Here is a 15,500-nt window from a genome sequence, read left to right on the forward strand (position 1 = left end):
CAGGGCACCCCCCACCTCCCGCCTGCCAGCCCCAAAAAGGCGCTGTTAGGGATGGGCGTGGAAACGGGGTCACCAGGGAGAAAGTCTTTCACCCAGCTGGGGCAGAGCACTGTGGGCGAGATGCAGCGGTTTGGCTCCGTTCAGCTCCATTCCCCTCCTGAGGGGAAGCGCTGATTGCTAGCAAGCCCAGCCCTGTGTGCGAGCTTTGCTTTCAGGAACCTGATCAACACTGTGGGCTTGAGCAGTGCCACTGGAGCGAGGGCAGAGCCCCTGAGGTCGGTCCCCAACTTCAGCGGGAGGCAGGAAACCTTCCCTGAGGAGTTCTGCTACGATACCTGCAAAATAGTGTCGGGGGGGTTGGCAGTGCGAAAGAGCCATAAAAGCCTGCAGCCCCAATTCTCTTCGCAGATGTAGGTCTCGGAAGTTCTCTGCATGTCGATGGTGGCACCTGGAAGGGAGGGAGAGCAGGTGACGGGAAGAGGCCACATTCTAGGGGGACTCAGTGCTCAGACAGTATTTCTGATGCTGCCGGCCAGCTCCACGTCTGTCAGTCCTCTCCTCCTCCCCACGCCGCTGGGGGTGCCCAGCTGCGCAGGGGAATGACGGCAGCCACCGGCCTGGTGGTGACTGCTTCTCTCACAGCGCCAGGAGGAGAAGGTCTGAGGGTTCTGGGAGACAGCGGGCGCCCACGTGAATGACAGCACACCAAAACTGAGGGCTTGCGGCATGGGCAGCAAAGGGTGGCCCAGCCGTTCCCTCTTCCAATGCAGTGGAGAGGAAGAGAGCCCTTCCAACAGCACAGGAACACGTGCGGGGGCAGCGGCGGAGGCACCCGTGCGCAGGCCCCCGTGCGGAGGCTGAGGGCAGGACTGGGAGGGAGTCTGAGAGAGCCACTGTGCCACAGCCTTGCTCTTGGACCCCATGAAGCATTGAAGCTCCCCCACTTTGGAGAGCAGCGCCCGGAGCACGGGCTTCTTTGGGGAGTGCTGCAGACAAGCGCAGGGCAAGGAGACTGGGCTGCTTGTGTCCATACCAGAGCTTTTCAGGGCCCAGTCAGACATCTCGACGTAGACTTCCGAAGCCATCTGGGACGCTGCCTGGTTCACTTCCTGGGAACGCCATAAACGAACACAGAAAAGGACCACATCAGCAGGCACTTCAGCGTGGCTGCTAGCGCCGGCAGAGGCAAAGGGCCAGTGTCAGAAAGGCAAGGCAAGCCTCGTCCACGGAGCTGCAAGACTCTCTGCTGCTGATGTGAGCCACGAGGACTGAGGAAGAGAATCTGTGTCCACGGCCACGGCCATGGCCACGAGGTGGGTTGACGAGGGTCGCCACACCCTCATCCCCACCCTCCACGCTCTGCAGGTCAGCGGGGAGATGGGCTCGGGCCCTGCAAGCGACGGCTGGCCCCGTCAGCGTGCCTGGGTCTCCTCCCTGCCTCAGGAGCCCAGCCAGAGGAGCCAGAGTGCCGGCGTGCCAAGGGAAGGCTCTCGGGAGTCCTCTGCTGCCTCAAGCAGCCTGCTTAAACTGGGCCTGGAGAAGGGCCTGTGCAGCGCAGAAGCTCACCCAGCAAGCCCCTGGGGCAAAGGCTGGCTTGCTGCCGTCAGCAGTCTGACCCCACCAACAAGCCCAAGGAGTGCTTTCTCGGGGGTTCTGCCCAGCCAAGCCTCCTTCCCCAAAACGCAGCATCACCTTTGCCCTGCTGATCTCCGCCCTCAGTTGAGCCACCTCCTCCAGCAGAAGCTGCATCATTTGTCTTTGCTCCGCCAACAAAACGCAAAAGTTCCTGCATGACAGGAAAGCAGATCTTGTCAGAGAGCGGCCAGTCCCCTCTGGGGAGCGTCTCAGCAAGAGGAGAGACACGTGTGCTTCCCCTGCTTTGCGAGCGCTTCCCTTCCACACCAGTTTGAGCAGAAGGCAAAGGCAGGTAGGAGGTATGGGAGCCCTGGCTGTTAGCAAAACGAGTGCAGGTAGCACGAGGTCGGCTGACGCTTCTGCACAGAACCAATGCCAGCTCAGGAAACGTCTCTTACCGCAGGGTCTTCAGGTCTTCTGCAGACACAAGTGCCGGCGCCTGAAAGGGAAAAACGCTCGGTTCGAGCATCCGCTACCAGAGCCGCCGGGGCTTCCCAGGAGAGGCTTCCCTAGGAAGACTCGGCACAAGCTGCTGCTTCTTTGGGTCACCCTGCGTGGCAGCAGGAGAGCCCGTGATTTATCCAGCCGCTCTCAGCGATGCTCTGTTGCGAGAGGTGCCTGTGCCACAGGAGTCACCGACCTCCAGCAGTCCCTTTGGCTGCATTGTCCACCCTGACAGTGAGGTCCCGCAGTAGACAGCAGCTGCAATTCACATCATCAAGAGAGAGTTATTTTACTGGGGTCGCTAGCGATGCCTGCAGTCGCGTTGTCTCCGGCCTGTTGCCTTAGGGGTGGGGCAGCAGGTGAGCTGAGGAGGTGGGGAACGCGGGGTGCGGAGAGAGGACGCGCCTCTGCCCGGAAGCCATCGGCCCAGGCTTGAGGGGACTGCGCAGCCGTGAGCCTCAGGTGTGCTCAGTGCCCCAGAGCTATTCCCCGCTTCCCCTCGCTGCTTCAGGGAGCCCCGAGACCAGGCTGCATGGGCTAGGAGAGGTACCTCCCCATGGGTCCCCCTGCACGGCCCCTCCCCTCTGGGAATGCCCAGTTCAGGCTTGGAAGTAGCTACGCCCTTCTCTCGCGGACTTGCAGACGAAGCAAGCCATGTGGTCCAGTGGCCAGAGCAGCAGCATGGCTGGGAGACTCCCAGTCTTACTGGCAGGCCAAAAGGCAGGCCCACTCCGGGACGTACTCGGGAAGCGCTTGGGCCATGGGAGTTTCCGCCCATACTGGCCCAAAAGGAAAGCTGGCCAGCGGAAAGCTGGCATGCAGCACAGCCTGGCTGTCGCTCTCAGGTGTCTGCTCATGCAAACTCACCAAGAGCCACGGGGAGCAACAAGAAGACGACTTGGAAGATCCTCTTCTTCTGCAGGGCCACCTTTTGCCTGAAAAAGAGGGACTCCTGTCGAAAGGGTTAAAAACCACAAGAGCAAGAAAGATGTGGTAAATACCTTAGTCTCTTCATTAGCTCAGAAGACACCCTGGTGTGATTTAAGGGTGTTGTGAATGCCTTACAGTTTGATGTGATTTAGGGAGTAGCTAGAAGAACAGTTATAAGATAAGAGGGGGCTCCGGGATAATCTCGTTACAGACAACTCGGCCTTGGGAGAACAGATGCACGGAACCATGAAGATAGGAAGAAACAGAAGAATGGCAACAGTAGTCTTGAAGGACAACGTCTACGTGATCCTAGGACTGCGTTTGCGCAGAAGCAAGGGTCAATCAGCGAGCACAGTGAAGAAGGCGGGCAGGAGTAGCCTGAGTGGCGGCCCTTGCCAGAGGACGGGCCGTCCCAGCAGCAGCGAGAGAGGCCAGCACAGCTGGGCTGCTCCCAGCGGGCTCCCCCCGCCCCCCCCCATCCTTTGCTTTACAGGCCTGCAGTGGGAGCAAGCTGGCAGCAGCAGACCCCCCGCCTCGGGAAGCCCACCCGGCAGCACAGCCCGATTCTCAGCCCGTCCCTCCCTGCTCCCTGGCCCCTGGCCCCACCCTGCCCCGCGGCAGACACCTCCCAGTGGCCGTTCGGGGAGGGGGCACGGGCTGCTGTCCCCTCCCACCGCCCCCCCCACCTCTTCCCCGGGCACTCCCAGGTCTCCCGACCCCTCTCTGCCCCGCACAGCTGCTCCCATCAGCCAGGCAGGATCGCGCCTCAACGTCCCGAGGGGGCCAGTCTCAGGCCCCAGGGGCTTGGCCTCCCCGTGCAGCAGGGCTGGGCTCCGACCCTGCAGCACGAGGCTACCGCCTCCCCAAAAGCCCCTGCTGCACACTGCCTTTTGGCTGCGAGAGTGAGCCAGGCTTTCCGCCGAGACCCGTCCCCACAGAAGGGGGGCGTCGCAAGCCACGGGGCTCTTCTTCAGAAAACTTCTGTCGGCTTCCCCAGGCTGCTCCGCACCCCACTGACCGTGCTAGGCCACGTCCGTGCTACCAGCCCAACCTGATGCCCCGGGCACATGCCAGGCTTCGTACCTACTCGTCTGGCAGCGGCTCGGCCCCGCTGCCTCCCCTGCCGGCTGTTGGCCGGCCTCGTTCCGCAAGGAGCCTTGGGAGGGCCCTTGGCGTCTTCTCTCGGGGGCCTTTCTCCTCGCCATCTCTGGGCAAAGGCAGGCTCCCCGCTCCGCTCTTCCCCCTCAGCCCCAGCAGCGTGGCCTGCCCAGGCAAAAACAGCTCCGGCAGCAGCCCCACGCTGCCCCACAGCAGGAGCGCGCCTGCCCAGGGCAAGAGCCACACGGCAGCTGGGGGCTCCTTGCCCGCGCGCCACAGGGCTGTGCGGGCGGCCAGCTCTGACCTCACACTGGTGGCTCTGACATCACACTGGGGCTCCCCAGGGCGCAGCAGGGCGGGGAGAGCCGGTGGGCTCCCCTGGGGCAGCACGGCTGCCGCTCTCCTGGGCGGTGGGAGCACATGCCTCTGGGCCCGCCGAATCCTGCCACGCTCCTGTGCCGGGCGGCTGCCTGGCCTGTGCTGCCGGGCAGGGTTCCAGCTCTCCTGGGCACCCCCGGGAAACCAGAAAGCCGCCTGGAACGGGGGCTTTGCTCTCAACCCGTGGGGCAGCTGCTTCTGCCAGCGTTTCTCCTTTCGGAACTCTTTTGTGTGCCAAGAAGAAAAACCCAGTAAGAGGCAAGACGGGCTTGTACGAAAGGAGCGGATTTTCTACAAGCAGAACCCCATCGTTTTAAATTCCTACCCCTCCCCTCCTTTTCTAGAGCCAAGATCAGAGGATCCTGTGGGATTATTCTGCATTCCTTCTGCCATTCCGGGTGGTTCCTTAGTGTGAAAAATAAATCCACGTCTGCTACTTCATCCCATTTACCCTCCCGCCTGCAAAGTACCATCAGTTGTACTATAGTAGTATATCTTAGAGTTCCATTCTTTGGCCATTTTGCCTGATCTTCGAGACTATACATTGGCCACCAATTGTTACCATATTCTAGAAGCTGTTTCCGAGTGAGAGGCTCCCCTCCCAATTTCCTCCAATGTTTCACGATACGTCCTAGGGGAGATCTTTTCCGAATCCCCCCTTCCGCAGCGGGCTTAGTGCCCGCCATAAAAGATACAGCAACACCAAACAGAGAAACAATAACTTGGCACAAAATAGTCAGAGGCATTCCCCAGAAGGGGACTCGAACCCCTAGATTACCTTCAGTGGGACTCCAACCCACCCCTTCGGCCAAAGGTTTCCAGACACAGGTGTCCTAGGGACTTGGGCCCCATAGGATCCAATCCTTCCCTTAGGTACCTTTACAGCCCAACCCTGCGAGGCCTTCGCCGCGCCTGACGGGCAGGCAACCGCCCTTTTAATCAGAAAAGGGATGCCTTTACCTTCCCAGGGGTCCTGCTCAGAGCTCTTCGGTCCGGGCTTCGGAGGTTCTTCCCGAGAATCCCTCGGTGCCGGCTGGGGGTCCTGCGATCCCGCGGATCCGTCGAGATTCAGAAGCGGAGTCCCATCTGGGTCGCCCAAACTGTCACCGAAATGGGGAATCAGCCTCTTCACACCAACGTAGCATCGAGAAGCAGGCATTCTCTTTATTACGGCGCTGGATGCACGGGGGATGGTCCCACCTAAGGTGCCTACCGTCATACAAAGCTAATGGGACAATTGCCGTTTCTGCTTAGCTTTACAAACCATTTCCAGCAGCATGAGAACCCCCCCGAGCATCCTGGGATGCCCACTCCCCAGCCCCATCTCTCAGGAACCCCTTGGGAGCCTCCAGCACCCCGCAGGGAATGCTCCTGCCACCCTGACCCCCTCCCAATACTCCCTGCTGTTAGACAGCTGCCAGGAAGACGGGGTTCTAACCCTCCCCATCCCTGGAACCCTTTGGACGAGCTTTCCGACTGGCTGCCCGGGATGTCCTTAGCGCAGGCGGCGTTGTAGCCCAGGACACGATGCCCATGATAGCAACAGCGGGAGGGAACAGCCAAGTGTTGCAGAATGCAGCACTGGGGGACCGAGGGGCCTCGAGTGTTACATGGTGGAGCCCATGACGGGAACAGCCCAAGGGCTGCAGAACCGCACAGCCTTTCTGGGAACCCCAGAGAGGGTGGTCCGTCAAGAGGAAAGACGGGTCAGGGTCGTCCCAATGCCAAGGGGAGAATAACCAGGGGCCAAGCGCTGGAAAATTCCCCGTCGACACTACTCAATGTGACACAAAAGGACCCCCGACAGAGAGCAGCCAGCTCTAGAGCGGGGACGTTGATGGGCCGAGGAACGGGGGGCTTTCCCACAGGCCGCTCAGACAGGCTCCCCACCCCCCTTTCACAGAAACTGGGGGGTCACCGACAAACCGACAGCCGGGATGCTGGGAAGGTGCTAGGCCAAACGGTTCCATCTGCTCCTGCGGCGCCGCCGTCGGGAAAGTAAGGGAGGAGCTCCCAGCCCCCGGCCCTGGCAGCCCCGAAGAGCTATCCCAAGGCTCCTCGCTCGGCCCGCAGGCCGTGCCTGCAGTCGGCCCCGTTGCCACGGCAGCGGGCCGGAGGGGGCGGGGACAGAGAAGGGCGCTGCACTGGCTGGGGGCGGGCCCTGCCTGTCACTGCCTGGCGGGCGCCATTGGCTGAGAGGCCAGGAAGAGGGTGGGCGGGCTCCGGGGAGAGCTCCTGCAGAGCCCGGTCGGGGCCGGGTGGCCGTCTGCCTGTGGTAAACTGCAGCCGGGCCCCTCTGCCCGCCCTGGGCCGGTGCCGCTTGCGGAGCCTCCCGGGGTGGCGGGAGAAGGAGCGGTGCCAGGCTGGGCCTCTCCTCTCTGGAGTAAACCTCAGGAGTGCTTACTGCCTTCCTCAGGTTGCAGAAAAAATTAAGGAGAGGTCCTAACGGTTCCAGCACGCTCCCGCCCTCCCCCCAAAGGGCCTTCTTGCGCACCCCACTTTGGAGACAGAGCTTCTGCACCAATCTGAATTGCCACATCTTTTTTATTTTCTTGTTCCTTCCCCTTCTGCTGCTCTTTTCTGTATGCCCTTCTCTTTTTCCTCTGGCTTTACTCGAGGCTTTCTGGTTTTGCCATCTTCCCGTGAACCTGCACTCGATAAATGCAGGTGTACGCTGGGTTTCCCCAGTTGCTCTTCACCAGAAGTTTGACACGTGCAAAGGCTCTGGGAAGCGGCGCGTTCTGGGAAGAAAAGCGGGAAAAGGAAGCGGGGGTGTTAGGAGCGACAATGCAATGAAGGTGCCTCCCCCTGCCAGCCCTGCTCCTGCTCAGGAACGAGCTCCTGAAAGTGCGTGGGAGCGGCTGTGGCAATCTGAGGCTCGCTGCTGGTACCGGGGCTGCTGGGGACACGGGAAGGGGGAAGGCAGCTGGCATCCTCTGCATGCCAGCCCTGCTGGGGCTCAGTCTCCCTCCCCTCTGCCCCTTCCCTCTGCTGCTTGCTCTGTGCTGGCAGAGAGGCCGGGGAGGTGCTCCTGTGCGGGGGGCGGCTGCTGTGCAACCCCACCAAGCTCCCGCTGTCTGCTCTGCCCGCTTTCCTCCTGGCAGGCGTGAGAGCACGGGGAGAGAAGGGGCACGCTGTGCTGGGAGGAGAGGACACTGTCCCTCGGCCCAGAGAGAAAGCATTCACGCTCTTCCTGCCATGGACTTGCAGGCAAACCTGGTTTGCTCCCCGGCACCTTGCCCCTGCGCGTGGCCCGTACCTTCAGAGGGAAGGTCTGAATGGTCTCCTTTGCCACGTTGTACGTGAACGTCCCAAGGAGAGTTTCCTCTTCTCCGTCCGCATCCACTCCCTCAGGGGCAAAGCACAAGGAGAGCAGCTCAGACTCGTCCCCACAAAGAGGGAACCTACGTGCTGGATCAGCCCTGCTATCTCCCCACCCTCTCCTGAGGCTCTAGCAGTAGGCTAGCACTCGCTGTGGTGGAGCTCAGGCTCGGCCTTGACTTCTGCTCAGGAACCCTGAGGTGCTTGTCCCAAACAAGTCTCAAGAGGGATGAAACCCCTAGAGCCCTTGAAGTGTCCCGCTAGGGCACTGCAGTGCTCAGGAGAGAGCAGGACGCAAACCTCAGAGGACGCACAAAAGCAAGCAAGACCCTGCCATGGCTTTCCCCCAGGGCCAGATCCCCGCCAGAAGCGCCCAGCAGAGACTCACAAAGACAGCGACGTCTCTGGGGGCGCTGATGACGGTCCCAGATGGAGAGACTTCTTTGGAGATGTGCTGCACAGTGATGGCAGTCAGATGGACTCGTGCTGGCAGCCTGATGACCACCTGGCCCTGATCCCCTTGTAAAGGCCAGCAGTTTCCTGGGGAAACATCCGGCTGCAAGCAGAACGCGAGAGCAAGGAAGAGTGAGAGAGTGTTGGGGCCAACACAGTGGCCCGCGTAGCTTGAAGCGTAGGCGCCGTTGTGTCCGTGGGGTCTATTTTGCCTTGAAAATGAGGCGCGTGGGAGGAAATGGACAGAAGCAGGAGGCCTTCGTCCCTGCCTGACTGAAAGGGGGCTCTCAGGATTATGGGGCAGAGGAGACCAGCGGTTATGAAACCGTCCCAGTCAGAGCCTAGCAGAAACACCTCTCTGCCCAGTGGCTCTGCAGGGCACCCCCCACCTCCCGCCTGCCAGCCCCAAAAAGGCGCTGTTAGGGATGGGCGTGGAAACGGGGTCACCAGGGAGAAAGTCTTTCACCCAGCTGGGGCAGAGCACTGTGGGCGAGATGCAGCGGTTTGGCTCCGTTCAGCTCCATTCCCCTCCTGAGGGGAAGCGCTGATTGCTAGCAAGCCCAGCCCTGTGTGCGAGCTTTGCTTTCAGGAACCTGATCAACACTGTGGGCTTGAGCAGTGCCACTGGAGCGAGGGCAGAGCCCCTGAGGTCGGTCCCCAACTTCAGCGGGAGGCAGGAAACCTTCCCTGAGGAGTTCTGCTACGATACCTGCAAAATAGTGTCGGGGGGGTTGGCAGTGCGAAAGAGCCATAAAAGCCTGCAGCCCCAATTCTCTTCGCAGATGTAGGTCTCGGAAGTTCTCTGCATGTCGATGGTGGCACCTGGAAGGGAGGGAGAGCAGGTGACGGGAAGAGGCCACATTCTAGGGGGACTCAGTGCTCAGACAGTATTTCTGATGCTGCCGGCCAGCTCCACGTCTGTCAGTCCTCTCCTCCTCCCCACGCCGCTGGGGGTGCCCAGCTGCGCAGGGGAATGACGGCAGCCACCGGCCTGGTGGTGACTGCTTCTCTCACAGCGCCAGGAGGAGAAGGTCTGAGGGTTCTGGGAGACAGCGGGCGCCCACGTGAATGACAGCACACCAAAACTGAGGGCTTGCGGCATGGGCAGCAAAGGGTGGCCCAGCCGTTCCCTCTTCCAATGCAGTGGAGAGGAAGAGAGCCCTTCCAACAGCACAGGAACACGTGCGGGGGCAGCGGCGGAGGCACCCGTGCGCAGGCCCCCGTGCGGAGGCTGAGGGCAGGACTGGGAGGGAGTCTGAGAGAGCCACTGTGCCACAGCCTTGCTCTTGGACCCCATGAAGCATTGAAGCTCCCCCACTTTGGAGAGCAGCGCCCGGAGCACGGGCTTCTTTGGGGAGTGCTGCAGACAAGCGCAGGGCAAGGAGACTGGGCTGCTTGTGTCCATACCAGAGCTTTTCAGGGCCCAGTCAGACATCTCGACGTAGACTTCCGAAGCCATCTGGGACGCTGCCTGGTTCACTTCCTGGGAACGCCATAAACGAACACAGAAAAGGACCACATCAGCAGGCACTTCAGCGTGGCTGCTAGCGCCGGCAGAGGCAAAGGGCCAGTGTCAGAAAGGCAAGGCAAGCCTCGTCCACGGAGCTGCAAGACTCTCTGCTGCTGATGTGAGCCACGAGGACTGAGGAAGAGAATCTGTGTCCACGGCCACGGCCATGGCCACGAGGTGGGTTGACGAGGGTCGCCACACCCTCATCCCCACCCTCCACGCTCTGCAGGTCAGCGGGGAGATGGGCTCGGGCCCTGCAAGCGACGGCTGGCCCCGTCAGCGTGCCTGGGTCTCCTCCCTGCCTCAGGAGCCCAGCCAGAGGAGCCAGAGTGCCGGCGTGCCAAGGGAAGGCTCTCGGGAGTCCTCTGCTGCCTCAAGCAGCCTGCTTAAACTGGGCCTGGAGAAGGGCCTGTGCAGCGCAGAAGCTCACCCAGCAAGCCCCTGGGGCAAAGGCTGGCTTGCTGCCGTCAGCAGTCTGACCCCACCAACAAGCCCAAGGAGTGCTTTCTCGGGGGTTCTGCCCAGCCAAGCCTCCTTCCCCAAAACGCAGCATCACCTTTGCCCTGCTGATCTCCGCCCTCAGTTGAGCCACCTCCTCCAGCAGAAGCTGCATCATTTGTCTTTGCTCCGCCAACAAAACGCAAAAGTTCCTGCATGACAGGAAAGCAGATCTTGTCAGAGAGCGGCCAGTCCCCTCTGGGGAGCGTCTCAGCAAGAGGAGAGACACGTGTGCTTCCCCTGCTTTGCGAGCGCTTCCCTTCCACACCAGTTTGAGCAGAAGGCAAAGGCAGGTAGGAGGTATGGGAGCCCTGGCTGTTAGCAAAACGAGTGCAGGTAGCACGAGGTCGGCTGACGCTTCTGCACAGAACCAATGCCAGCTCAGGAAACGTCTCTTACCGCAGGGTCTTCAGGTCTTCTGCAGACACAAGTGCCGGCGCCTGAAAGGGAAAAACGCTCGGTTCGAGCATCCGCTACCAGAGCCGCCGGGGCTTCCCAGGAGAGGCTTCCCTAGGAAGACTCGGCACAAGCTGCTGCTTCTTTGGGTCACCCTGCGTGGCAGCAGGAGAGCCCGTGATTTATCCAGCCGCTCTCAGCGATGCTCTGTTGCGAGAGGTGCCTGTGCCACAGGAGTCACCGACCTCCAGCAGTCCCTTTGGCTGCATTGTCCACCCTGACAGTGAGGTCCCGCAGTAGACAGCAGCTGCAATTCACATCATCAAGAGAGAGTTATTTTACTGGGGTCGCTAGCGATGCCTGCAGTCGCGTTGTCTCCGGCCTGTTGCCTTAGGGGTGGGGCAGCAGGTGAGCTGAGGAGGTGGGGAACGCGGGGTGCGGAGAGAGGACGCGCCTCTGCCCGGAAGCCATCGGCCCAGGCTTGAGGGGACTGCGCAGCCGTGAGCCTCAGGTGTGCTCAGTGCCCCAGAGCTATTCCCCGCTTCCCCTCGCTGCTTCAGGGAGCCCCGAGACCAGGCTGCATGGGCTAGGAGAGGTACCTCCCCATGGGTCCCCCTGCACGGCCCCTCCCCTCTGGGAATGCCCAGTTCAGGCTTGGAAGTAGCTACGCCCTTCTCTCGCGGACTTGCAGACGAAGCAAGCCATGTGGTCCAGTGGCCAGAGCAGCAGCATGGCTGGGAGACTCCCAGTCTTACTGGCAGGCCAAAAGGCAGGCCCACTCCGGGACGTACTCGGGAAGCGCTTGGGCCATGGGAGTTTCCGCCCATACTGGCCCAAAAGGAAAGCTGGCCAGCGGAAAGCTGGCATGCAGCACAGCCTGGCTGTCGCTCTCAGGTGTCTGCTCATGCAAACTCACCAAGAGCCACGGGGAGCAACAAGAAGACGACTTGGAAGATCCTCTTCTTCTGCAGGGCCACCTTTTGCCTGAAAAAGAGGGACTCCTGTCGAAAGGGTTAAAAACCACAAGAGCAAGAAAGATGTGGTAAATACCTTAGTCTCTTCATTAGCTCAGAAGACACCCTGGTGTGATTTAAGGGTGTTGTGAATGCCTTACAGTTTGATGTGATTTAGGGAGTAGCTAGAAGAACAGTTATAAGATAAGAGGGGGCTCCGGGATAATCTCGTTACAGACAACTCGGCCTTGGGAGAACAGATGCACGGAACCATGAAGATAGGAAGAAACAGAAGAATGGCAACAGTAGTCTTGAAGGACAACGTCTACGTGATCCTAGGACTGCGTTTGCGCAGAAGCAAGGGTCAATCAGCGAGCACAGTGAAGAAGGCGGGCAGGAGTAGCCTGAGTGGCGGCCCTTGCCAGAGGACGGGCCGTCCCAGCAGCAGCGAGAGAGGCCAGCACAGCTGGGCTGCTCCCAGCGGGCTCCCCCCGCCCCCCCCCATCCTTTGCTTTACAGGCCTGCAGTGGGAGCAAGCTGGCAGCAGCAGACCCCCCGCCTCGGGAAGCCCACCCGGCAGCACAGCCCGATTCTCAGCCCGTCCCTCCCTGCTCCCTGGCCCCTGGCCCCACCCTGCCCCGCGGCAGACACCTCCCAGTGGCCGTTCGGGGAGGGGGCACGGGCTGCTGTCCCCTCCCACCGCCCCCCCCACCTCTTCCCCGGGCACTCCCAGGTCTCCCGACCCCTCTCTGCCCCGCACAGCTGCTCCCATCAGCCAGGCAGGATCGCGCCTCAACGTCCCGAGGGGGCCAGTCTCAGGCCCCAGGGGCTTGGCCTCCCCGTGCAGCAGGGCTGGGCTCCGACCCTGCAGCACGAGGCTACCGCCTCCCCAAAAGCCCCTGCTGCACACTGCCTTTTGGCTGCGAGAGTGAGCCAGGCTTTCCGCCGAGACCCGTCCCCACAGAAGGGGGGCGTCGCAAGCCACGGGGCTCTTCTTCAGAAAACTTCTGTCGGCTTCCCCAGGCTGCTCCGCACCCCACTGACCGTGCTAGGCCACGTCCGTGCTACCAGCCCAACCTGATGCCCCGGGCACATGCCAGGCTTCGTACCTACTCGTCTGGCAGCGGCTCGGCCCCGCTGCCTCCCCTGCCGGCTGTTGGCCGGCCTCGTTCCCCAAGGAGCCTTGGGAGGGCCCTTGGCGTCTTCTCTCGGGGGCCTTTCTCCTCGCCATCTCTGGGCAAAGGCAGGCTCCCCGCTCCGCTCTTCCCCCTCAGCCCCAGCAGCGTGGCCTGCCCAGGCAAAAACAGCTCCGGCAGCAGCCCCACGCTGCCCCACAGCAGGAGCGCGCCTGCCCAGGGCAAGAGCCACACGGCAGCTGGGGGCTCCTTGCCCGCGCGCCACAGGGCTGTGCGGGCGGCCAGCTCTGACCTCACACTGGTGGCTCTGACATCACACTGGGGCTCCCCAGGGCGCAGCAGGGCGGGGAGAGCCGGTGGGCTCCCCTGGGGCAGCACGGCTGCCGCTCTCCTGGGCGGTGGGAGCACATGCCTCTGGGCCCGCCGAATCCTGCCACGCTCCTGTGCCGGGCGGCTGCCTGGCCTGTGCTGCCGGGCAGGGTTCCAGCTCTCCTGGGCACCCCCGGGAAACCAGAAAGCCGCCTGGAACGGGGGCTTTGCTCTCAACCCGTGGGGCAGCTGCTTCTGCCAGCGTTTCTCCTTTCGGAACTCTTTTGTGTGCCAAGAAGAAAAACCCAGTAAGAGGCAAGACGGGCTTGTACGAAAGGAGCGGATTTTCTACAAGCAGAACCCCATCGTTTTAAATTCCTACCCCTCCCCTCCTTTTCTAGAGCCAAGATCAGAGGATCCTGTGGGATTATTCTGCATTCCTTCTGCCATTCCGGGTGGTTCCTTAGTGTGAAAAATAAATCCACGTCTGCTACTTCATCCCATTTACCCTCCCGCCTGCAAAGTACCATCAGTTGTACTATAGTAGTATATCTTAGAGTTCCATTCTTTGGCCATTTTGCCTGATCTTCGAGACTATACATTGGCCACCAATTGTTACCATATTCTAGAAGCTGTTTCCGAGTGAGAGGCTCCCCTCCCAATTTCCTCCAATGTTTCACGATACGTCCTAGGGGAGATCTTTTCCGAATCCCCCCTTCCGCAGCGGGCTTAGTGCCCGCCATAAAAGATACAGCAACACCAAACAGAGAAACAATAACTTGGCACAAAATAGTCAGAGGCATTCCCCAGAAGGGGACTCGAACCCCTAGATTACCTTCAGTGGGACTCCAACCCACCCCTTCGGCCAAAGGTTTCCAGACACAGGTGTCCTAGGGACTTGGGCCCCATAGGATCCAATCCTTCCCTTAGGTACCTTTACAGCCCAACCCTGCGAGGCCTTCGCCGCGCCTGACGGGCAGGCAACCGCCCTTTTAATCAGAAAAGGGATGCCTTTACCTTCCCAGGGGTCCTGCTCAGAGCTCTTCGGTCCGGGCTTCGGAGGTTCTTCCCGAGAATCCCTCGGTGCCGGCTGGGGGTCCTGCGATCCCGCGGATCCGTCGAGATTCAGAAGCGGAGTCCCATCTGGGTCGCCCAAACTGTCACCGAAATGGGGAATCAGCCTCTTCACACCAACGTAGCATCGAGAAGCAGGCATTCTCTTTATTACGGCGCTGGATGCACGGGGGATGGTCCCACCTAAGGTGCCTACCGTCATACAAAGCTAATGGGACAATTGCCGTTTCTGCTTAGCTTTACAAACCATTTCCAGCAGCATGAGAACCCCCCCGAGCATCCTGGGATGCCCACTCCCCAGCCCCATCTCTCAGGAACCCCTTGGGAGCCTCCAGCACCCCGCAGGGAATGCTCCTGCCACCCTGACCCCCTCCCAATACTCCCTGCTGTTAGACAGCTGCCAGGAAGACGGGGTTCTAACCCTCCCCATCCCTGGAACCCTTTGGACGAGCTTTCCGACTGGCTGCCCGGGATGTCCTTAGCGCAGGCGGCGTTGTAGCCCAGGACACGATGCCCATGATAGCAACAGCGGGAGGGAACAGCCAAGTGTTGCAGAATGCAGCACTGGGGGACCGAGGGGCCTCGAGTGTTACATGGTGGAGCCCATGACGGGAACAGCCCAAGGGCTGCAGAACCGCACAGCCTTTCTGGGAACCCCAGAGAGGGTGGTCCGTCAAGAGGAAAGACGGGTCAGGGTCGTCCCAATGCCAAGGGGAGAATAACCAGGGGCCAAGCGCTGGAAAATTCCCCGTCGACACTACTCAATGTGACACAAAAGGACCCCCGACAGAGAGCAGCCAGCTCTAGAGCGGGGACGTTGATGGGCCGAGGAACGGGGGGCTTTCCCACAGGCCGCTCAGACAGGCTCCCCACCCCCCTTTCACAGAAACTGGGGGGTCACCGACAAACCGACAGCCGGGATGCTGGGAAGGTGCTAGGCCAAACGGTTCCATCTGCTCCTGCGGCGCCGCCGTCGGGAAAGTAAGGGAGGAGCTCCCAGCCCCCGGCCCTGGCAGCCCCGAAGAGCTATCCCAAGGCTCCTCGCTCGGCCCGCAGGCCGTGCCTGCAGTCGGCCCCGTTGCCACGGCAGCGGGCCGGAGGGGGCGGGGACAGAGAAGGGCGCTGCACTGGCTGGGGGCGGGCCCTGCCTGTCACTGCCTGGCGGGCGCCATTGGCTGAGAGGCCAGGAAGAGGGTGGGCGGGCTCCGGGGAGAGCTCCTGCAGAGCCCGGTCGGGGCCGGGTGGCCGTCTGCCTGTGGTAAACTGCAGCCGGGCCCCTCTGCCCGCCCTGGGCCGGTGCCGCTTGCGGAGCCTCCCGGGGTGGCGGGAGAAGGAGCGGTGCCAGGCTGGGCCTCTCCTCTCTGG

At 61.5% G+C, this 15,500-nt stretch overlaps 2 protein-coding genes across 2 annotated transcripts; both read right to left on the bottom strand.

The window, feature by feature from the left end:
- Window positions 1-335: 335 nt before the first annotated feature.
- LOC309599230 (uncharacterized protein) lies at window positions 336-6,485 on the bottom strand (the record flags this gene model as incomplete). Its single annotated transcript, XM_082338055.1, has 7 exons — window positions 6,412-6,485; window positions 5,446-5,694; window positions 2,947-3,014; window positions 2,034-2,074; window positions 1,693-1,786; window positions 1,034-1,109; window positions 336-448 (listed from the first exon to the last, which is right to left on the bottom strand). Coding segments are annotated over exons 2-7 (591 nt in total), but the record flags the coding sequence as incomplete, so codon positions are not given.
- Window positions 6,486-7,094: 609 nt separating this feature from the next.
- Window positions 7,095-15,118, bottom strand: LOC309599226 (sperm-associated antigen 4 protein-like; the record flags this gene model as incomplete). Its single annotated transcript, XM_082338050.1, has 10 exons — window positions 15,045-15,118; window positions 14,079-14,327; window positions 11,580-11,647; window positions 10,667-10,707; window positions 10,326-10,419; window positions 9,667-9,742; window positions 8,969-9,081; window positions 8,195-8,362; window positions 7,745-7,834; window positions 7,095-7,226 (listed from the first exon to the last, which is right to left on the bottom strand). Exons 2-10 carry the CDS (start codon window positions 14,275-14,277, stop codon window positions 7,095-7,097), a joined length of 981 nt encoding a protein of 326 aa, XP_082194176.1. The 5' UTR covers window positions 14,278-14,327; window positions 15,045-15,118.
- Window positions 15,119-15,500: the final 382 nt, after the last annotated feature.

The sequence above is a fragment of the Platalea leucorodia genome (genome assembly GCF_965183815.1).
Source record: "Platalea leucorodia genome assembly, contig: SUPER_19_unloc_2, whole genome shotgun sequence".
Lineage (NCBI taxonomy): Eukaryota > Metazoa > Chordata > Aves > Pelecaniformes > Threskiornithidae > Platalea > Platalea leucorodia.